At 49.8% G+C, this 20,570-nt stretch overlaps 1 protein-coding gene across 3 annotated transcripts in view; it reads right to left on the bottom strand.

The window, feature by feature from the left end:
* ACSS1 (acyl-CoA synthetase short chain family member 1) overlaps positions 1–20,570 on the bottom strand; it is a 61,195-nt gene that overhangs the window by 17,311 nt on the left and 23,314 nt on the right. For 2 of the 3 annotated variants that reach the window (XM_021700744.1, XM_021700742.1), the window contains exons 3-7: positions 14,442–14,641; positions 8,376–8,551; positions 7,839–7,991; positions 4,384–4,531; positions 3,023–3,160 (exon numbers count right to left, since the gene is read on the bottom strand). In XM_021700744.1, the coding sequence (XP_021556419.1) occupies positions 3,023–3,160; positions 4,384–4,531; positions 7,839–7,991; positions 8,376–8,551; positions 14,442–14,641 (815 nt within the window). The remainder of the gene's footprint in view (positions 1–3,022; positions 3,161–4,383; positions 4,532–7,838; positions 7,992–8,375; positions 8,552–14,441; positions 14,642–20,570) is intronic. The other variant, XM_021700743.1, reaches the window with a different exon arrangement.

The raw sequence follows: 20,570 nt of genomic DNA, 5'->3' as shown, positions 1-20,570 counted from the left end.
AGGGAAAAGGCACCATCTATGAACCCAGGAAGACGGCCCTCACCAGAAGACAATCGTGCTAGCACCTTGAACTTGGGACTTCCCAGCCCCCACAACTGTGAGAAATAAATTCGTGTTGTTTATAAGCCACCCAGTCAGTGGTGCAGCCCCAATGGCTAAGCTACTACCCTAATGAACCAGCCATACAAGACTAGCACTCAGCCAGAATTGGCCAGCTTAGCCATACTGCTGCTGAAACAGTGAAATACCCTCATGCTGGTTGCCTCTTGCTCAGGACCACCCACGATGCAGCAACAAACCAAGGCCTGACCTGGCCAGGGGCTCCCATGCTGGTCACGTGGGTGCTGGCTGTTGTGTGCACTGACCCTGCGCTCACCCACACCCACGAGGAGGTAAGCTACCATGGGATACACTGAGAAACTGCCCACAGCCCGGATCTCCAACCACAGGGGCAAGACTACCGGACCACACCCACAGCAACCCCCACTCGAGGGTAAATCAACTTCTCAAACACAGAGCAGAGCCGTATGGAAACCTGCATGCTGCTGAGTTAAAATACACACTAGGCGGATAGCACAGTGTGATCATGGTCACATTAAAGCAGACATCTTGGAATCACGCTGCGTCTCTCACAGGAACCATGCAGACGGCCTCAGAAGGGACACAAGCAGCAGGGTCACCTGGAGGAGTGCTCACGGAGGACGTCAGCTTGCATGACCATGTTGTGTTTTTTTTCCCCAACAGGAGGAGAGCTAGGTGTCACTTGCGAAATTAAAAGTTAAAAAAAACTGTAATGGAAATCTTGGGGTTAAAGTCCTGAGGAAGCTGGATTCTGCTGACTGGCAGGATTAAATCAAGTCAATGCACCCCCAGCCTGGTGTGCTACGAGGGCTAATCCAGCCGTCTGGAAGCAGCCCGAGCGGCCGGGACCACAGTCGGGGACAGCACCACCTGGGCCCTGGCCGAGCACGCAGCTTACCGGTCCATGCTTCCCCCATGTGAGGAGATGCCTGGTGCTGTTTACCTGCCTGCTGGCACTGCTTATTGACAACCAGGTCCCAGGGAAACCCCTGTAGGACTCTGCTGTCGGTGCTGGTTACATGGCAGGAATGTGCCCACAAGACCAGTAAAATACACAGAGCCCGGAGAAGGCTCCGTGTGTGCTCCCTGGTGCAGAGCCTGGTCCAGGAGAGGAAGTGGGTCTGGTCACTTATGGAGTGAGGACCCCAGAAGCCTGTCTGGCCGAGGGGATGCCTGGCTAAGGCACCTCTGAGTTAGGACATGCTCCCCCACTCTAATGCAGTGGCTGGCACCTCCTTCTAAAGCACTCAGAGCATATGCCTTGTCACTGGGGTCCCTGTGAGTCTTCCTTAGCAGCTGAATCCCTTGAACGCATCTGGAAAATCAAACCTCCCATCACCACTAACCTAACTCCTGAGCCCACTTAGGTGGCCTGCAGATGGCACCTGGAGGATCTGAGCTTCTGTGGCCCTCCACTTGCCCTCGGTCCCCAAGCCCTGCCTGGCCCAGAGTGCAGGAGCGCCTCACGGCCCCTGGGCTGGAGGGCAGGTCTTCTCCAACCACGTGGCTCCCTTCAGGACATGCTGGCTTCACCCTCCACAGCTGAAACATGCCAAGAGAGGCATCTCAGACTTACCACCACCTAGAAAGGAGCCAAAACTCTTTCTGCTGACCCCATCTGGAAAATTCAAAGTACTTGGTCATCCAGACACCAAATAACCCCACGCATAAGGCAGGTCCTGAGCAGGGAGGAGCTGGGCACATAAGAACACGTCTCCCAGGCAAGGACACAGGTCGTCCTAGGCAGGAAGCAGCACTGCTGGGTAGCATCTGCCCTGGAGATGCTAGCATCCGAGTACTGAGCCCTCAGCACAGCATCTGGGCCTTCTGCTCCTGGGCCTACCACTCAGCTTCACAGTGAGCAGTCAACCCTCACTCACCCTCACTGAACACACCAGGGTGCTGAGGACACAGATGGCTGTGACTTTGGGGAGCCCACCACCCAGTGAAACAGTCACCATGAGAACAGATATCCAAGAATAGAATACAGAGCTGTCTGAGAGCAGAGAGCCTGAGATCCAGAGCTGCCAGGGAACTCTACGGGAGAAGGTGCACAGAGAAGGGCCTTAAAGAAGGATGGAATCCTCAGAGGTGGGGAGGGGCAGCAAGGCATCGCAGGCAAGGGGAACAGAGTGAACCAGGGCCTAGGACCCATAACAGTGCTGCACAAGTATGTCACTGATGAGTGACATGCACGTCTGAGCTCTCTTCCCCATGGTCTGAGCTCTCTTCCCCATGGGCACATTTGGCAGCAAGCCACATCCCTGGTGGTACCTGCCCCACATGCTTCCACTGTGAGAAACCACCAAGCAGATCCAAGTATTCACCCAAGGAGCACAGAGGGCTTCCCCGCCCTTGTTTTCCCCACTGACATGTGTAGGGGCAGAAATGAAATGAATCAGAAAAAGGAGACAGAAAGGGCATGGGTACCTTCCACCCGACCCGTATCACCTGAACTAACCCCACATCACCTTTCCAAAGTGCTTTCATATGACTTGGCAACATATATCAAAATCATAAGTGGAGATAATCTTTGATCTCGCAACCCTCTGCCTTGGAAATATCTACAGCAAGAACAGCACACAAGTACAGTGTGTTTATCACAGTCTTTGGGGCTCGTCGGCACCCAGCAGAGGGGGGCACCTTCGTGAACCACAGTCAACTCTCCCCGCACCGCAATCCCATGCAGCCACTAAAGAAGGGCTCAAACCACTTTACCAGGTTTTCATAATAAAGATGAAGCACAGAACTCAGGCACAGAAATATATGGAATGTTGTGCCCCAGAACATGATCAGCCGGGGCCTCCAGGAAGCTGCTTACGGGCAGGGACATCTGCTTCTTTTTCAGCCTGGCACTGTTTGAATTCACTACAGACACAGCTTTCAGGATTAAACCCATCCTGAAGCCTGCACTGGCTCTGCCCCATGGCGGGCCACTTACCTGACCCCAGGGTCCTCAGGGAAGAGCGGTCATACTTCTTCACCCAGGAGTCACCATATTTCAACAACAGCCGGACAGCCGTCGGGGCCCCATAGAACTGACTGATCTTTAACCTCTGCACCGTCTCCCAGTATCGACCTACAGAAGGGCCCAAGTTCGGTGTCAGCCTGAGCCCATCAGACATTATCTAACTTATTTAGAAATCAGTCAACAGTTACTGTGCACTGGATACATGCAAACACCTGTGTTCACAGAAATGGAATCCCAACACCCATCGATGGGATGGGAAGGGGGCAATCACCTCCCTGCACACCCCACATCCAGGGCTGGTGCATCTGGCAATAGCCTTCACCTGGCTCTGGACGGCTGCATTCACGTGGCGTATCCCAGAGGATACAGCAAGGATATCAAAGGGATATCACTGAATTTTAAAAATACCCCATGTCACACTAACATAGAACTTCTGTTCAGTCGCACTTAAATGATCTCTAAGGGGGTGACCGGTGCTTCCCCTGGGACAGTGCGGCTGCCAGTGAGGGAGCCCTTGGGAGCAGGGCAATTTTCCAGCACGCACCCACCTGGTTCCCCACAAACCCCCACAAACTGCCACGACGGCTCTACACACGGAGTGAGCGGAGCTTCGAGGGCCGTGCCTGAGATCACACCTAAGATGCCCTACACTTTCTTCCTAGAGTGCATCTAGCCCTTCAGGAGGCTGGAGAGGAGCAGGGGAGGTGACAAGAAGTTGCACACCCATCACTGTTAGCGCCGGAGGTTTGGCAAGAGCCTCCTGGCAGAGCCACCACCATTCGGCTGCATTACAACAAATACTTGGGGTTTTGTGCTGCCTTGGAGGAAGATGCCAAGGTGAGCAAGATGTGGGTCCTCAAAGCGATCTCCATTCATGGAGGTGGCTCCAGGCCACAGGCAATGCTCTCTGATAGAGAGCCCCAAAGGCACAGGCGCAGAGCTGGAGAAAGTTCCCTCCGTCTGGGGTAACAAGAGGTTGGCAGTTGGCCTGGGTGGTTGAGGAAGGGCTGGATCTGGTCAGGTGGCCAGAGAGGAGGGAGGGACAGTGCTGAGGGGATGGCCCAAGGCACCCAGTTTGCTAGGGGGAAAGGAACACTGGAGTGGGTTGTCCTGAGATGGCGTCCAGTGACAAATCTATTGCTTATCTGATCCTACTGCAGACACCGCCCCTGGCCCCAGCCCACCTGGCAGGCAAAGACTCGGCAGCTACGCCACAGGACCACAAGGACCACAGCCAGCCCAGAGCAAGGGCCTCTACTCCACCCTCCTGTGAACCTCTCCTCCTCCTCAAGCTCCCTCCTGGGGACCCTGTATGCGTCCCCAGTCCTCACCAGCATCGGGGTAAACTGGGGTGCTCTCAAAAAGGACGCTGGTTGCTCCATTGCACAGGGGTCCATACACCACATAGCTGTGTCCTGTGATCCAGCCGATGTCGGCCACACAGCCAAAGACGTCACCTGGCCGGTAGTCAAACACAAGCTGCAGAAACAGAAGAGGCCGTCAGGAGCCTGTCACCCCACGTTCCCACAGGTCACTAAGAGTTTCTGTAAATGCAAAACACAGCTGCTCCTAAGGCCACCAAGAGCAGGAAGAACAAGAGCATTGCCGGGGCTCTGTGCAGCTACGGCAGTGACAAGACAGAGTTACTGCTACACACAAGGTGCAGGCTCTCACAGGTGACAGTGCAAGAAGCCGGACCCCAGGCTTGTACCGCGTGCGCCCCAACCAGCTAAAGCTGGTCTGTGTGCTGGAGCTCACGCAAGGGCCTGCCCGCTAGGGGGCTTTCTGCTGGGGGTGTGTCAGGGCCCCCAGGAGCTGGAGACACCCCACGTCTGATGCAGGTGGGGGCCACATGCGCACCCAGAGGCCAAACCTCATCTAGTTGTATGTCTAAAATAAGGGCACCCTTCTGCATTAAGTCATACCACAATCTTTTTAGATCCCTTAAAAATTGCACAGAAATGAAAGCCAAAAAGACCAAGAAACGTCTCACACATCATCAGCTTCCGCAAGCCTCAGCAGAAAAACATAGGTCAGGACATGTGTCTCCTGCATTCTCACCACAGGGTCCAACCTGAGCCTGACCTGCCTCTGGATCCAAATGCCCCTTTGCAGGAAACACAGAGGACGGAGGGAAAAACTGCCAAGTGCCACAACGAAGTAGAAGGAAATGGAAGGGACAGAGGAGAACCAACAGGTTAAAACAGATTTAAAAGACATCTCAAAGAAACATCAGTGGGCAAGAGTAAGCTACGGGATCAGGGGATGCATGCTGGGTGGGACAAAGCTAGAAGAGGGGAAACACGGGACAGTGACACTATCAAAGTCAGGATACAGGGAGGGGCTGTGGTCAGACAGGCAGGAAGGACTTCTCTGACCCAAGTGGGGTTCGCCTTTTAATAATTCATCATTGGGTGCTTTTCTGGATCCTACTCTGTATTCTGTTTTTCAATAAGATTTTCTTTTAAATCTTTGGGTGAATGGCCCAGTTTCTTGCTGCCCCAGATGAACGCTGAGACTCTTCAGGAGTCTGCATATAGCACAGTGGTCTGGAGACAGCCAGGGCCCTGTGAAGCTGTGACCCAATGGAGAGGGAGGACTCTTTCAAGGAGGACTGCACTTTTGCTGCACTGGAGAATCAGGACGCTGACACCCGAGGTCCCACAGCATTCCGGGACTGAAAGGATTTTTAGTACAACTTTGGACCCAAACTGCCAACGCTTCAATGCGGCTGCAGATTTCTCTCCCTGAAGTTCTGGGAACGGGAGCAAGTGCGGGGGTCCAGCCATGCTCCAAAGGGCCCAGGAGGCAGCCAGCACCCTGAGCCCACTGCACACCTCCAAAATCTGCTCATACCCCAGTCATCCGTTCTGAGCCAACTGTCCTTTTCCCTGAAGAGCCCACGGTCCTAATGTCCTCTACATGGGTGCATGCTTTCATCTACAGAAGGCTGGAAGCTTCTATTCCTAATGCTTCAAAAAAAAAAAAAAATCTCTTATTGAAGAAAAATTCAAAAGATACCTATACCCTGATTTCTTTTGCTCATGTAGACTGGGTCCTGATAACACTCTGAAAACACAAAAAAGAATCTCTCACCACATTTACAGCTTCCCTAATGTTCGCTTTATTGTAAACTGGTGAAAACAATCTGAGCCACTCTGTGAAGTTCTTGGTATTTGGTCTTAGTAGTTATATTCTCCAAAGTATTTTTATTTACATGATGTGTCAATCTTTGCAACACCCCCACCGAGAGCTAAGGAAGAGTGGGGTTTTTCAGAGAACACTGAGGTCAAGAAAGGTTCTGTGGCATGCTCAAGGTCACCCAGCAAGCAGCAGACAACTGTTTTAATATGGATTTGGGCTCAGGTAATACCTTGTCTGCTCAGCCTGGTTCTGTACCACATCCATCTTGCTGGCTCACTTTCAACATTGTTAGTCCTGGGTGTGTGGCTGCCAGTGGGACCGGCACATTACCACTCAGAGACTGCATCCTGTGCAGCGTGCATGCCTGCTACCCACCTCCCAGCACCTGCTGCTCGCCACACTCGTGTCATGAGATTCGCCACCCGTGTGACCAAGCCGGCTCTGGACTTCGCGGGGACTGGGAGGTTCTCTCCAGCCCCTGGGGAGGAATGTGGTCAGCACAGAGGAAGGGGGCCAAGGCAGGAAAGACACCACCGCCCAGGACCAATGTCCAAGCCCTTCTTGGATGAGCCTGGGCTTGCTGGTCACCTGGCCAGCCACTTCCCTTTGCTGCCGGTACCAGCGAGAGCAGAGTTTCACCTGTTACAACAGTCAGGTCCATAAACACTATCTTGAAACCAAATCCTACCTGGGAAGTGTCAACCATTCCTCAAGTGACCAGGGATGCCAATTAAACCACAACCCCCCCCCCAACCCACCCACATTCAAATAAGTCCTGATTTTTAAGTGCATTTATTAAAATAAAAACATGCCATACCATCTGCTTCATAGGCCCTAAAGGATGGTCCACTGTAATACAGTTTCCATATACTGAACTTAGGTTTCCTTAGAAAAGTAAATCTTTGGGGCACATGGGTGGCTCAGTCGTTAAGCATCTGCCTTCAGCTCGGGTCATGATCCCAGGGTCCTGGGATCAAGCCCCACATCAGGCTCCCTGCTCTGCGAGAAGCCTGCTTCTCCCTCTCCCACTCCCCCTGCTTGTGTTCCCTCTCTTGCTGTGTCTCTCTCTGTCAAATAAATAAAATCTTTAAAAAAAAAAAGAATGAAAAGTAAATCTTTTTCTAATTTTACTTTTAAAATGTGGCCCCAGTGAGCAGAGCCCACAATACCTTCAGGGGCATTTGAAAATGTTTTACTTTCTTTCAACACCAAGGAAAAAAAAAAAGATCTATTAAGTAGAAGTAGACATTTTAATATGTAAGGCCTAAGCACCTGGGCCCCTGAGCATCAGAACGCAGCTGTGCCACGGAGCACGTAGGACCTGGGGAGAACCTGACTCCTCCAGAGCAAATAGATGGCATGGATGCAGGGGCAAAGGGGGCTAAAGGCCAGCAGTGAGCCTCAGATTAGAGACCCGGACTCTCCCGACGAACACAGAAACTTGGCCCCCACACCCACCCACTCACGGAGTCAGCACCCCGCCCCTGAACGCACTAGGAGAAACATCAGCCCCTCATGCATACGGGCACTAGGTTACAGCAGGAGTTCTAGCCCTACTCCGGCTCTGCGGGCCCCCTGCCCAGAGCCCAGCCACGGACGCATGGCACCTCACACCCTCAGCCGCCCCCACCGAGGCACATACCCTGTGTGTCAGGGCGGCATATAGCAGGTAGCCCGCCTGGGTGTGGACGAGTCCCTTGGGGGTCCCAGTGCTCCCCGAAGTGTACAGCAAGAAGAGCATGTCCTCACTGCCCATGCTCTCTGGGGCGCACACAGGGTCTTCCTTGGCCATTTCCTGTAAGGGGGAAGACATAAACAGCCCCATCCAGGGCAATTACCCTCTGCCTCCATTCACCCTTCCTGAGAACACCTCTCACCCAACGGCTACAGGACTTAGCAGACTGGGTCCAGTTCGCCTTCTCTACCCTACCCTAGTTCCACTCCAGATGCAGAGAGAACAAAAAAAAAAAAAAAATCATTTCTGTTACACTGTTTCAGTATATTTATGGTATTTGAGTTCCATCTTCCCAACCACGAAATAAGTCCATCAGATACCACAGGGGAACTGTGAGCACCTCCAGGGGACCCAGGTTGAGAACCACAGTCTGATAAGACTCAGTCCCAGTTAACCCAATAATCACCCCTCTTTCTCTAACTGTACAAAGTGAGGCAAACGTACCTGCTCGAGGGGGATGTCCCGATGCCCCATGTGGACCTTGTTGTCCGTCCTGTGAGCCACCAGGACATGCTGGATGGTCGGACAGTGCTTCACGGCTTCATCCACAATCTTCTTCAGCTCCACCACGCGCCCTCCCCGGAGTCCTTGGTTGAAGGTGATGACAACCTTGCACTTGGCTAATGGAGACAAACAGAGATTTCTGGTCAGTTTCCTTCCCACACTGACCCTCACGGCCCAGGCTGACAGCCACACAGTCCAGGCCTGAACATGTGATTGACAAAGTCTGTTCTTAGCAAAAGAGTCCACAAAATGTGGGGGCTCTGCCTGCTTTGCAATCTTTGTGCTCAGTGCAGAAGTGTCAGACCTTTTCTCAGCCCTGAAGGGGAGACTTCCACCAGTCCCTGCCACCTGCCCTGGGAGCTTTCCCAGGTGAGAGGCCGTCACACCGTCCTCAGCCACAGCCACCGTGGTGGCAAAGCAACACCAATATGCAGAGACCAAGAAAGCTGGGCAGCCGGAGATCAAGCCCCAACATGTCCTGTGTGGCCCCTGCCCTGTCCAGGCTCAAGAAGCTTCACTGCCCCCAAAACAAAGGACACACCCCCAGTGGGTGCCAGAAGCTACAGGCCCCCACCCTTGTCTTTAGCAGATGGCCCTCCAGGCTCCACACCTGCTCCTCAACAACCTGGCTAGGCTCAACCAAGCCCAGGGCAATGCTGGGAAGACCCAAGCTTCCACAGCAGACTGAGAGTGAGGCCCTGAGCAGGGAACTGGATACAGACACAAACTGGGCCTCAGAACCATAGGCAAAGGAATGAGCCCCCACATCGTGCCCCAACGTGGGATGACCCAGATGAATCAAGGCTGCAGTGGGCTATTCTCTTAACTGGCCCCTAAGGAAGAGCCCAGAACAAATACTCAGTTGTAGTACTGACCGGCAGGATCCCACACATCCTCAGACCTTTTATCACTCTACACCAAGGATTTCTTCCAAAGCCACAGGCAGAAGCACTAAGGGATTGCCCCAACCCTAGCAGCCCTCCACCAATGACTCAAGGGTTGGAGTATAAATACCCCAACTCCCTCACCACCCAGAGGCCAATCCCCATATGGGACTGAGTTCCAGGCATCCGCTGTGGAAGCTGGTCTAGTGGATTCCTCTTCCCAGCCCCATTCCCCAGCACCCTACAGCAGTTCCCAGGATCATCTCCCAAATGAACTGGCTACCCCTGAACTTTCATCTCAGGGTCTACTTCTGTGGGAGCCCTGACAGAGGCACCCATCTCCTTCAGCTTTGCAGTCTAAAAAGTGCCTTCCAGCAACACACTCATTCTTTCTTCATCCCAAGGGCCCTAGAGATGGCATGACCTTGAGAGCCATCTAAGAATTCTCAGCCCTTGGCTGGGTCACCCTAGGGTCAGAGAGGTACTCTAAAGGGCTTGAGGCACCCAGGGCAGTGTCATCCAACTCTGCACACCAGGGGACCCCAGCTGCCCACTCTTTGTTCCTCAGCCCTGGCCATCGGTCACCCTGGGGAAACGAAATCAGTTGAGTGGAGTCTGTCAGAAACCACCCTGGCCTATATCCCAGGTACTGGGATTGGTCCAGGTAAACTCCCTGTGGGGCAGGAAGGGAGATGATCCAGCAGGTAGAAAGAGCCTAGCTTCAAGGGGATGAGAGACAAAGAAAGCTCAGGACACCACCCCCGCCCCTGGGGGAAAGCAGTGGCCCCAGTCCATACCCGGTGTTCGAACTCCTTTATGTGGATTATAGCCGTCCACAACCTCCCATGGCACATGCCTTGCTCCTGGCTCTCATTTGTCCGAGTCTTCCCACCCAAGCAGTTCTCTAGGGCAAGAACCTGCATGCACATGCCCAGTCCCTAGGAGGTGCTTGGAGAGCATGTCTCACTCTGTGGCTCCCCCCATAGCTGGGTGGACGGGTACAGGGTATGTGCACAACATTGGGGCACAGGCCAGATCAGCATGACACTTTACTGGGAAGCTTTGATTTTACCTCCCTGGTTCTTGAGCAGGTATTAGCATCTGTCTTCATTTTTTATTGTTCCCATAGCCAACTACCACAAACGTAGTGGTTCAGAAAACCCATATTTTAGCTCACAGTTCTCTAGTCCAGGTGAGCATGGTAGGGTTCTTTTCTTGAAGTCTCATGCCCAAAATCAAGGTAGGAGGGAGCAGAGCTCTTATCTGGAGGATCTGGAGGAGAGTCTGCTTCTGGGCTATTCACGGTGTTGGCAGAACTCAGCTCCATATAACTTCAGGACTGAGGACCCCATTTCCCCATTTCCCTTGCTGTCAGCCAAGGGTCGTTCTCAGCCTTTCGAGCCACCTACAACATCCCCTGGCTTGTGACCTCCTTTATCATCAAAGCCAGCCAACACAGATCAAGTCCTTCTCATGCTCTGACCTCCCATTCTGCACATGTCCTCTGCCTCCAGCCAGAGAAAGTTCTCTGCTTTCCAGGGCTTATGTGATTACATTGGGCCCACCTGGATAATCTCCCCATTGTAATGCTCATCCCATTTGCCAAGCCCTTTTGATGTGTAAAGTAACATATTACCAGGTTTTGGGGATTAGGGTGTGGACATCTGTGGGGGCCATTATTTGCCCCCCACCCACAGTCTCTCAGAATCATTCTCCTGCCCTCCACCCTCCGCACCATACTACCCTCTCCCTCCACTCCTCACACAGCCTAAAGCAAGAGGGAAGGTAAAAGGAAGAGCAGTGGTCAGAGCCTGGAGGCCAGGCCAGGGGACAGAAATTCTAGAATAGAATATATTGACTGAGGTGGCCGCCTAGCTCATGATGAGACCCTGGTGGCCATGCTCACAATCCCACCCTCTCCCTCCCAGTGATGGATTAAAGAGAGTTGCAAATTCTTTCACCTGGTCTCATACTACTTCTTAAGGAGAAATAGGGTCTTGGTGTCCCCCCTCCACCTTGAATTCGGAATGGCCAGACTGGCTGGACGAATGGAGTACGGTAAAAATGATGCTATGTGTATTCTTGACCTGGCCTTTAGGGCAAACTGGCACTTTCTACTTCCATCTTCTTGGAACCATGAGCCACCATGTAACAAGTCTGACTGCCTGAGGTTGCCCGAGCTGGTTATGCAAACAGGCCACATGAAAGAGATGCTTCACAGCCCCCAACCATGCAAGCCAACCCAGCTTGTATCCCAGATATCATGGAGTAGATAAGCCCATGATAGCCCACTAAGATAACCCACTAAGCCCATCTGATCCCTGCCCCCACAGAATCATGAAATATAATAATAAAATTTATTGTTTTAAGCACTAAGTTCCTGAGCAGTTTGTTATAAAGCAATAAATAACCAAAACACCCCCCTCATTGACCAAAGAGGATGCAAACACCCATCCCAACAGAGTCTTGCCCGTGGAAACTGACACCTGAATAGCTGGACACGGAGGTTATAGGTGTTGGGTAAGAACCTCTTCATAGCAAAGTTTTAGAGAAAATTATAGCAGTTTCCTCTGCTGAGGGCCTCAGAGCTGACCTGGCCCCTGCCCTTCTGTAGCCTTGTTGTTTAGGATTCCTGAAGTTCTGGGACCTACTCCAGCACCCACCTACTAAATCTCCAGGGCTTTTGCTTATTTTAAAGAACGTTAACAGAAACAGAAACTTGGCAACCATGACCATATCATCAAGAGAGGAAAGGAGCAACCTAGTGTAATGTTTTTTTGGGTTTTTTTTAAGATTTTATTTATTTATTTGAGGGAGAGAGACAGAGATAGTGAGAGCTAGCAAGTGAGAGCAGGAGCAGGGAGGAGAGGGAGAAGCACGCCCCCCCGCTGAGCAGGGAGCCTGACGCAGGGCTTGATCCCAGGACCCTGAGATCATGACCTGAGCCGAAGGCAGACACTTAGCCGACTGAGCCACCCAGGCACCCCAGCCGAGTATAATGTTAAAAACATGAACTCTGGTGGCAGAATGTCTGGGTTCAAATCCTGGCTCTGTCACTAACCAGCAGTGTGACCTTAGGCAAGTCATTTAACCTCTCTGTGCCTCAGTTTCCTCATCTTTCCTCATTTTCAAAACAGTAGCCTCCCAACAAAGAAAAGCCCAGGACAAGATGGTATCACTGGTGAATTCTACCAAACATTCAAAGACAAATTAATATCAATCTTCCTCAAACTTTGCCCAAATACTATAGAGGAGGAAACACTTTCTAACTAATTATATGTGGCCAGCATTACCCTGATACCAAAGCCAGACAAACACATCACAGGAAAAATAACAAAACTGCAGACCAATACCCTTTATGAATACTGATGCAAAAATCCTCAACAAAATGCTAACAAACTATATCCAGCAGCATATTAACAGGATTACAAATCATGACCAAGTGGGATTTATTCCTGGAATGCAGGAGTGGTTTGACACATGAAAATCAAAGACAGATATACAGATCATTGGAACAGAATACAGAACTCAGAAATAAGCCCTCACATAGATGGCAAATTAGTTTCGACAAAGTGCCAAGGCCCTTCAATGAGGGGGAAAAAAAAGTCTCTTCAACAAATGGTGCTGGTAGCACTGGATAACCCCAGCAAAAGAATGAAGTTGAACCTCACACCATATACAAAAATTAACTCAAAATGGATCAAAGACCTAAACGTAAAAGCAAAGACTATAAAACTCTTAGAAGAAAACAAAGAGGCAAATCTTCATGACACTGGAGTTGGCAATGGATTCTTAAATACTACACCAAAACCACAAGCAACAGAAGACAAAATGGATGACCCAGACTTCATCACGATTAAAAACTTTTGTGCATCAAAGGACACTATTGAGAGAGTGAAAAGACACTCCACAGAATGGGAGAAAATAATTGCAAATGATAAATCTAATAAAGGTCCAGCCTCCAGAACATAGAGATAACTCTTACAACTCCACCAACAAAAAGACCAACAACCAATTAAAAAATGGACAAAGGGCTTATACAGACATTTCTCCAAAGAAGACACACACACAGAGAAGCACACAAAAAGATGCTCAATGATGTTAGTCATTAGAAGGGCAAATCAAACCCACAATGAAATACCACTTCATACCCACTAGGATGGCTATCATTTTTTTTAAGTGAAATAACAAGTATTGATGAGGATTGAGAGAAACTGGGACCCTCAAACATTGCTGGCGGGAATGTAAAACAGAGCGGCAACTTTGGAAAACAGCCTGCAGTTCCTCACTAAGTTCAATATAGATTTACCACGTGTGCCGGCAATGCCATGCCGAGGTATATGCGCGAGAAATTGAAAGCAGGTGTTCTCGTGAACATTCAGAGCAACGCTATTCAAAACAGCCAAGAAGCGTTAACAAGTCAAATGTCCATCAACAGACAAAACATGGTATACCCGCACAGTAAAATTTTTATTTATAGAAAATGAAATGAAGCAATGATACATGCTACAACATGGGTGAACCTTGAAAACACTGTGAAGTGGTCAAAGAAGTCATGTACAAAAGGCCACATATCTTATGGATTCATTTTTATGAAATATCCAGAAGAGGCAAATCATTGACACAGAAAGCAGATTAGTGGTTGCCAGACGCTGGGTGGAGCGGGCAATAGGGAGCGCCTGCTGAATGGGTATGAGATGTCCATTTGGGTGATGACAAAGGTCTGGAATAGACAGTGATGATGGTTGCACAACATTGTGAATGTGCTTAATGCCACTGAACTGTACACTTTAAGATGGTCATAATAGTAATAAAAAATGGGGGAAGGGAGAAATAGTGAGAGTATTATCACCTATCATATTTATGAAGACTAGCTTATTAAATTAAAGGAGACGACTTTTGCAAAATGCTTAGAACAGTGCCTGGCACATAGTAGGTGCTACATGGTTTAGAGAGAGAAGGACAAATGCTCATTCAGTCATGTCCTTGTCCCTGGTGGTATCTGTCATTTGTCTCTGTGATTTTTATTAATGTCTGTCTCCATTCCAAGTCCCTGATGGCCAGGCCCCAAGGAACAAAGGCCAGGGGCCTCCAGGTTTCTCCCTCCCTCCCATACGCTCACCATCATTGATCCTCCCAGCCAAGGACTCCGCACTGAAGCCAGCAAAGACAACGGTGTGGACGGCTCCAATCCTGGCGCAGGCCAGCATTGCAGCCACAGCCAGTGGGGAAACAGGCATGTAGATGGCCACCCGGTCCCCTCGTCGGATCCCATGTCTCTTCAGCGTGTTGGCCAGGCGGCACGTGGTCTCCAGCAGTTCCCTAAAGTACAAGGAAGAGAAGGCCATCAGAGATGGGGGAGGGCCAAAACACAGAGTTTTTGGGGTGGCATAATTCTGCAAACAGCAAGTACTGTATACCCAGCCAGGGACCAGAAGATAGTAGGTACTCAAGTGCTTGTTGCCCTGCAAATTCTTTTCCAGAAAATAATGTTTTCATAGTAGGCTGGTACTGACAGAGATTCATGGCCACGTAACTGTGGTAAAATGGCTGTCCTTGTGTCCATTTACAGCAGGGCTTCTCAGACAGCACAGGTGTCCAAAGCCTAAATCATCATATCCCTGAGACTTCTGGAAATGTCCGTCCTCAAAGGTGATCTCCTAAGACCTTATTGGGTAAAGTAAGGCCTCAGTTTTCTGAATCAACACAGCCCAGTGACACCAAGCAAGGCTCTAGCCCAGAGACCCCGGCTCATGCAACAGATTCCCAACTCTGTGTAGTCACAGTAAGTGGGAGGGAAGGCTGGCCGCAGGACGACCCCCCACCCTGCAGCCCCGAGACAGGGAGGGCAGGCACTGAGAGCACCCCGTTCTTCTGTGTGCAAGGCACTGAATGCGCGTGGCGCATTGAAGACCCAGGGCCAGCCAGACCCCCACCCCGTCCCACCTCTCCTGTCCACGTGACTCTCCTTCCACTCCAGGACTAACCACGAGGTTCCGCCTGCCGATCAGAATGCAGCATCTCCCTTGAGAATCGGACTGGTTTAAGGATTGGCACGTGACCCAATCCAGCCCAGTCAGAGTCAATGACCATCAACTCCGGAAGCTCCGGAGTACTCTGTGCAGGCGCCCACTTGTCTGGAGTGGAGCAGGAAGTAGAGAAAAGCAACCTGGGGAACTTGACGTTCCCTTCCGTGTTGTTCCAGCAGCTGGTCCAGCTGACCCTGGGCTATGCAAATAGCCAATCATTTTACCGTTTTTGCTGTGACTTGATTTTAATTTGTTATTTAATCACAGAACTAACAGGGAAAGACAGAATAAAGGGCAGCCAACCAACCAAACCACACCTGCGGTCTGCATCGCTCCAACAGGTCTGAGTGGGGCAGCGCCGACTTCTGCAGGCCCTGCCAGCCAGAGACCAGACCTCCTAGCTCTGCAAGAACCCCTTACAAGCGTGTGTGCCTACTTCTCCTCTGTTCAAAGGGTCGTCAAGGAAAGGGCTCTGAAGAAAGGACAAGCTCAGCAAGAGGCCGCCTAGAAACACCAGGGGAATGAAAATGAACACTCCCCATTTCAGGCAGAGACTTCAAGGGGGCCTTTGTTTCTTCCCAAAGCCATCCAGCAAGAAGACCTGATGAGAACCAGATCATAATTCCTTCACCTCGCGACCAGTGATTCATGCCCAGGCTGGCTCTGGCATGCCTCTTCTGCAAGATTTCATCTCCTCCTTAAAGCTTTCAGGAGGACAAAGATATCATTCAGTGGTGCCCCACCCGTACCTTGCCTAAGTTTATGATGAAAGAAAGAGCACTTCCCAACAGTACCCAACACCAAACTCCCCAGAATCCAGAACCTGTAAACATCCATACTAATCCAGGGAAGGAGGCTGGGACAGCCTGTGACTATTGAAGAGGCAGCTATGATCAGCGATGCAGGAGAGTAAACTCAAGTCCAGTGGAGGCACCATTTTTATAGCTAAGGATTTAAGCCCCTGGGCAGTGCTCAGGGATGTGCAGGCTTGAATGTGTGTTATACATCAATGGTGATGAAAATCTGTAGACCAAAGGCAGCAGTTAGAAGTCAAGAAACAAATGTGAACTGTCTAGACAGAGCAGCCTGGGTTAGTTTTCTATAGTAGCTGCATTAAACATGGCAGCTTACCTTTCTCAACTGCCATGTGATCATCTGAGAAACAGCAGGTGCCATGCACCTTGTGTACCTGTCACAAATGTTAGTGAGAAGGATCACCCATCCAGGACCCTGCCAAACATTCAGAAGGTATTATCTTTCCCATCAGATCTCTTTGTCATCATTTTCTAAATTTTTTTTAAAGATTTTATTTATTTATTTGAGAGAGAATGAGAGAGAGCACATGAGAGGGGGGAGGGTCAGAGGGAGAAGCAGACTCTCCACCGAGTGGGGAGCCCGATGCGGGACTCGATCCAGGGACTCCAGGATCATGACCTGAGCCGAAGGCAGTCGCTTAACCAACTGAGTCACCCAGGCACCCCATTTTCTAAAATTCTAAAAATCTAAATTCTAAAAATCATTTCTAAAATCGCATAATGGGTGAATTCCTAAGATGTTAAAAATTCCATCCAGACACTGTGGGGATGAGATGTGGGGAATCACAGCTCTGACTAGAGAGATGAAGGCACATGCATGAGAGTGTGAAGGGCATTTATCACCTCAGCTTGGTGCTACAGTCTCTGAGGGCAGCAGGTAGAACTTTCTGGACAGGTTGGCTGTGGTGAGAAGGAGCAAGGGAGCAGTGGCAGGAGTCACCCCCCTATTGCAGGACAGTTGAACTACGGCCCTGGAGGAGGGTCTGGAGACCAAGCTGAGGCAGCCCGTGGGTTCCCTGGAGGATCCAGAGGCATCAACATGGGCTGCATCTGGAGCTGCGTCCAGTGGGTCACAGATTCCTGCTGCTACATCCAGAGGAGCAGTTTCTGATAAAGAATTTGATCTGGGTAAATCTCCAAGCACATTCCTCTTCTTATCCACTCTACCAAGGCCATAAACCTCAAAATCAAAGGGCTCCTTGAAGGTCAGATGGTACAGTCTCCCTTGGGGTCCAGAAATCTTGTTGCCACATTCTTGCCCACAGTGGTCCAGCCTCTGCTTAAGTATCATACTGTGACTGGAAGTCACACCTCACAGGGCTCTCTCTTGCTTTGTCATTTTAGTAGAGAAACAGCCATCCTAAAATTGGACCAAGTTCTGCAGCTATACAAATTCCACACATCGGTCCTAGCTCAGCTCTTTAAAGCTGAATAAATGTCATTCAATGATAGCTCTTCAAATTTCTCAATACCCTCCCATACCCCAGGAAGCCTTTCTTCTCCCAGTTCTGTCGTCCAGCCATCCATGACCCCACTTACTCTCTATAGATATACCTCCAGGTTACCAAATGGACCCCCACGTTCTCATGGTTTCTGTCTAGAGCAGAATGTGGGTACCGAGACCCTTGACCTCAACTCTACATTTAATAATGTAAATTAAGAACATGTTGATTTCCTCCACACTTTTGCCATTGGAAAATACGGTCAGCAAACCTAGGTCTTCAAATCATTGAAAAATAAACATATTCGAGTGATCCTATCACTCCACATATTCAGAAACTGCTCAAAAGCATGTTCTTGGATATTTGTCACTTCTCAAAGACTCCCACAAACTGAAATGCTACTATTTCTGTATCAAAAAGATAATGCTGCCATCGGAGGCTGGTGCTTTGGGCTGTCACTGCAGGAAATACTGGCTTCCTTGTGCCGGACAGGCTCTTCCCAAGGGATGGCAGCATGCAGCTTTCTGAGAAAAGATCTCACTGAGGTGAGTTAGAGTTATGTTTTCAAGTGCAAAGAGAAAAGTAACATTTGTTATTCCAGTACTGAGCAAGATATCTAAGTTTGTCTGCAATGTAGACTCTTCAGGACCAAACCTTCAATATGAACATATACAAATAATGTGCACAAATACATAAATTTGGCATGGTGTCAGTGGTGCTTAATACCAGTAAAATGCTGCCTGGCCTTGGGGGAAGGGAGAAGACTTTCTATAGCCAACTATTAGGCATCAGCAGGGAATAATGTTTATCCAATGCTAAAGACATAATCTGACCTCAAGTATTTGTAACCAACATGACACTTGCCAATGTCTCAGCCAGTAAAAAGGCCCCTGGCCCAGCTCAGTCCAAAATAGGACACAGCTGGAAATAGAGTTCAGAAGAAAGACAAGAATAAATACACTGGTATTTATTTATTTATCTATATTCTAATTAAAGCTATTTTTTCATGGTTATTGTTTGAAAGTATTTTTACCTTCTAGCCATTTCCCAGTGACAGCCCAGGGAAGTAAGATAAGCCGTGTGTGTGTGTGTGTGTGTGTGTGTGTTGTATTTAAGAAATAAACAAATTGGGAATGCATGATTCGTTCACTTCCTACAATTATTCTGGCTCTTAGTGTTCATTAAATAAATACTTACCACCTTCATTGTCCATCTACCCCACTAAGTACAAGCTCTACTTGGGCAGGGATTTGGGGGTTATTGCCTTCTTCCTAGGGCCTACAACTGAGCCTAGTTCATAGAAGGCTTGATAAATATTTGTTGAATGAATGGGAACAGCAGATAAGTGAGAAATGACAAGAACTCTGGCAGGCGCAGGACTCCTCAGGCCTGTGCTCTCACCATGAGCGCCTGTCCACTCTGCAGATGCCTTCCATCTCCCTGCACAGAGAGAGGGCAAGGCTGGCCGTCACATCAGCATCACACAGGCAGGAAAATGTCCTACCCCTTTGGCAGCAAATGAGAGGGACCACTCCCACTGATAAAGCACCCACAGCTACCTTCCTCTTCAGTTTCTTCTGCCAATAAGGGAAATGAACCCAGGTGATCATGTCGGTATTGTGTACATAAGGCCTGTGACAGACACAAAGTCCTTCAGAGCCCCTGCTCTCCTGCAAGCCTAGGTGCTGCAGAACCTGAAACGGCACTCAGCTTGCTTCTCTGCAGTTCAGTATTTTCTTCAGCAAGCCACTTTTGGAAGATGAGGTGGTGAGAGAAGAAAAAGAAGCAGAACAAAGCAGGAGGGTCCCTTTCTCACACAGGGCTTACATGGAGGGCCAGGCAGGGCACGTCAACAGCTCATGAATTGTGTCTCAGAACCAGGCCTAGGGACAAACTCCTTCCCTCCAGACAGACTCCTCTGACCCTGACATTACTGTAGCCACTAAATCTGATTTAATGGTGATAAAATTTGCTCACTCTGCTACTCACAACCACTGGGAATAGAAGTCCAGGAAATTCAGCTGAATGGGTTCATAAATCAAGTGTGAAATTCCTTACACATCATTATTTGATTTCATGACCATGACCTTTAGCGAAGAGAAGCTGCAATGGAATATAAAGCAGTAGCCTCACTTAAAGGTGAACAATTCCCGAAGTTGATGTTTGCCAAGGAAGGCCCGCGACACGAGCTTTTCAAGAAACAACAGCTGAATTGTCACTGGTGACACGAAGTCAGCCCGTGAAACTGCAGTCACTACAGCTGCAGGTTTGCTACCTTCCTCACAGAAGGTACGTGGGTCTTCAGGGCGCCCGGCTGGCTCAGTTAAGCGTCTGACTCTTGATTCCGGCTCAGGTCGTGATCTCAGGGTGGTGAGATGGAGCCCCATATCAGGGTCTGCGTCCAGCGGGGAATATGCTTGAGGATTCTCTCTCTCCCTTTCCCTCTGGCTCCTCCCCCACCCCAAATAAATAAATAAATAAATAAATAAATAAATAAATAAATAAATAAAATGAAGGTAAGTGTATTTTCCTTGAGTCTATGCTATAGTTTATGGAAAGTACTGGACCTGGAAAGTTTATCTCAGGAGATAACCATTGGAAGCCAAACTACATCTGATCAGAGACAGGTTCCCACCCGTTTCCCACATACCTGGGGCCTTGACAGTCCCATCTGCAGCAGCCGAGTAACAGGGCCCACTACCAAGGCGTTTGTGAGACTGCTATAGTCTGAGTTCCCAAGTTCCTACATGGATATCCTACCCCCAAAGATGATGGTTTAGGAGCTGGGGCATTTGGGAGGTGATTAGGTCATGAGGGTGGCACCCTCAGGAATGGGGTCAGTGCTCTTATAGAAGAGATCTCACAGAGCCCCCTTGCCCTTCCCACCAGGTGAGGACAGAGCAAGAGGGCAGTGGCTATAACCTAGGAAGAGGGTCCTCAGCAGAATGTGACCATGCTGCTGCCT

The sequence above is a fragment of the Neomonachus schauinslandi genome, chromosome 10, assembly GCF_002201575.2.
Source record: "Neomonachus schauinslandi chromosome 10, ASM220157v2, whole genome shotgun sequence".
Lineage (NCBI taxonomy): Eukaryota > Metazoa > Chordata > Mammalia > Carnivora > Phocidae > Neomonachus > Neomonachus schauinslandi.
This window is presented reverse-complemented; position numbering and strand designations above follow the sequence as displayed.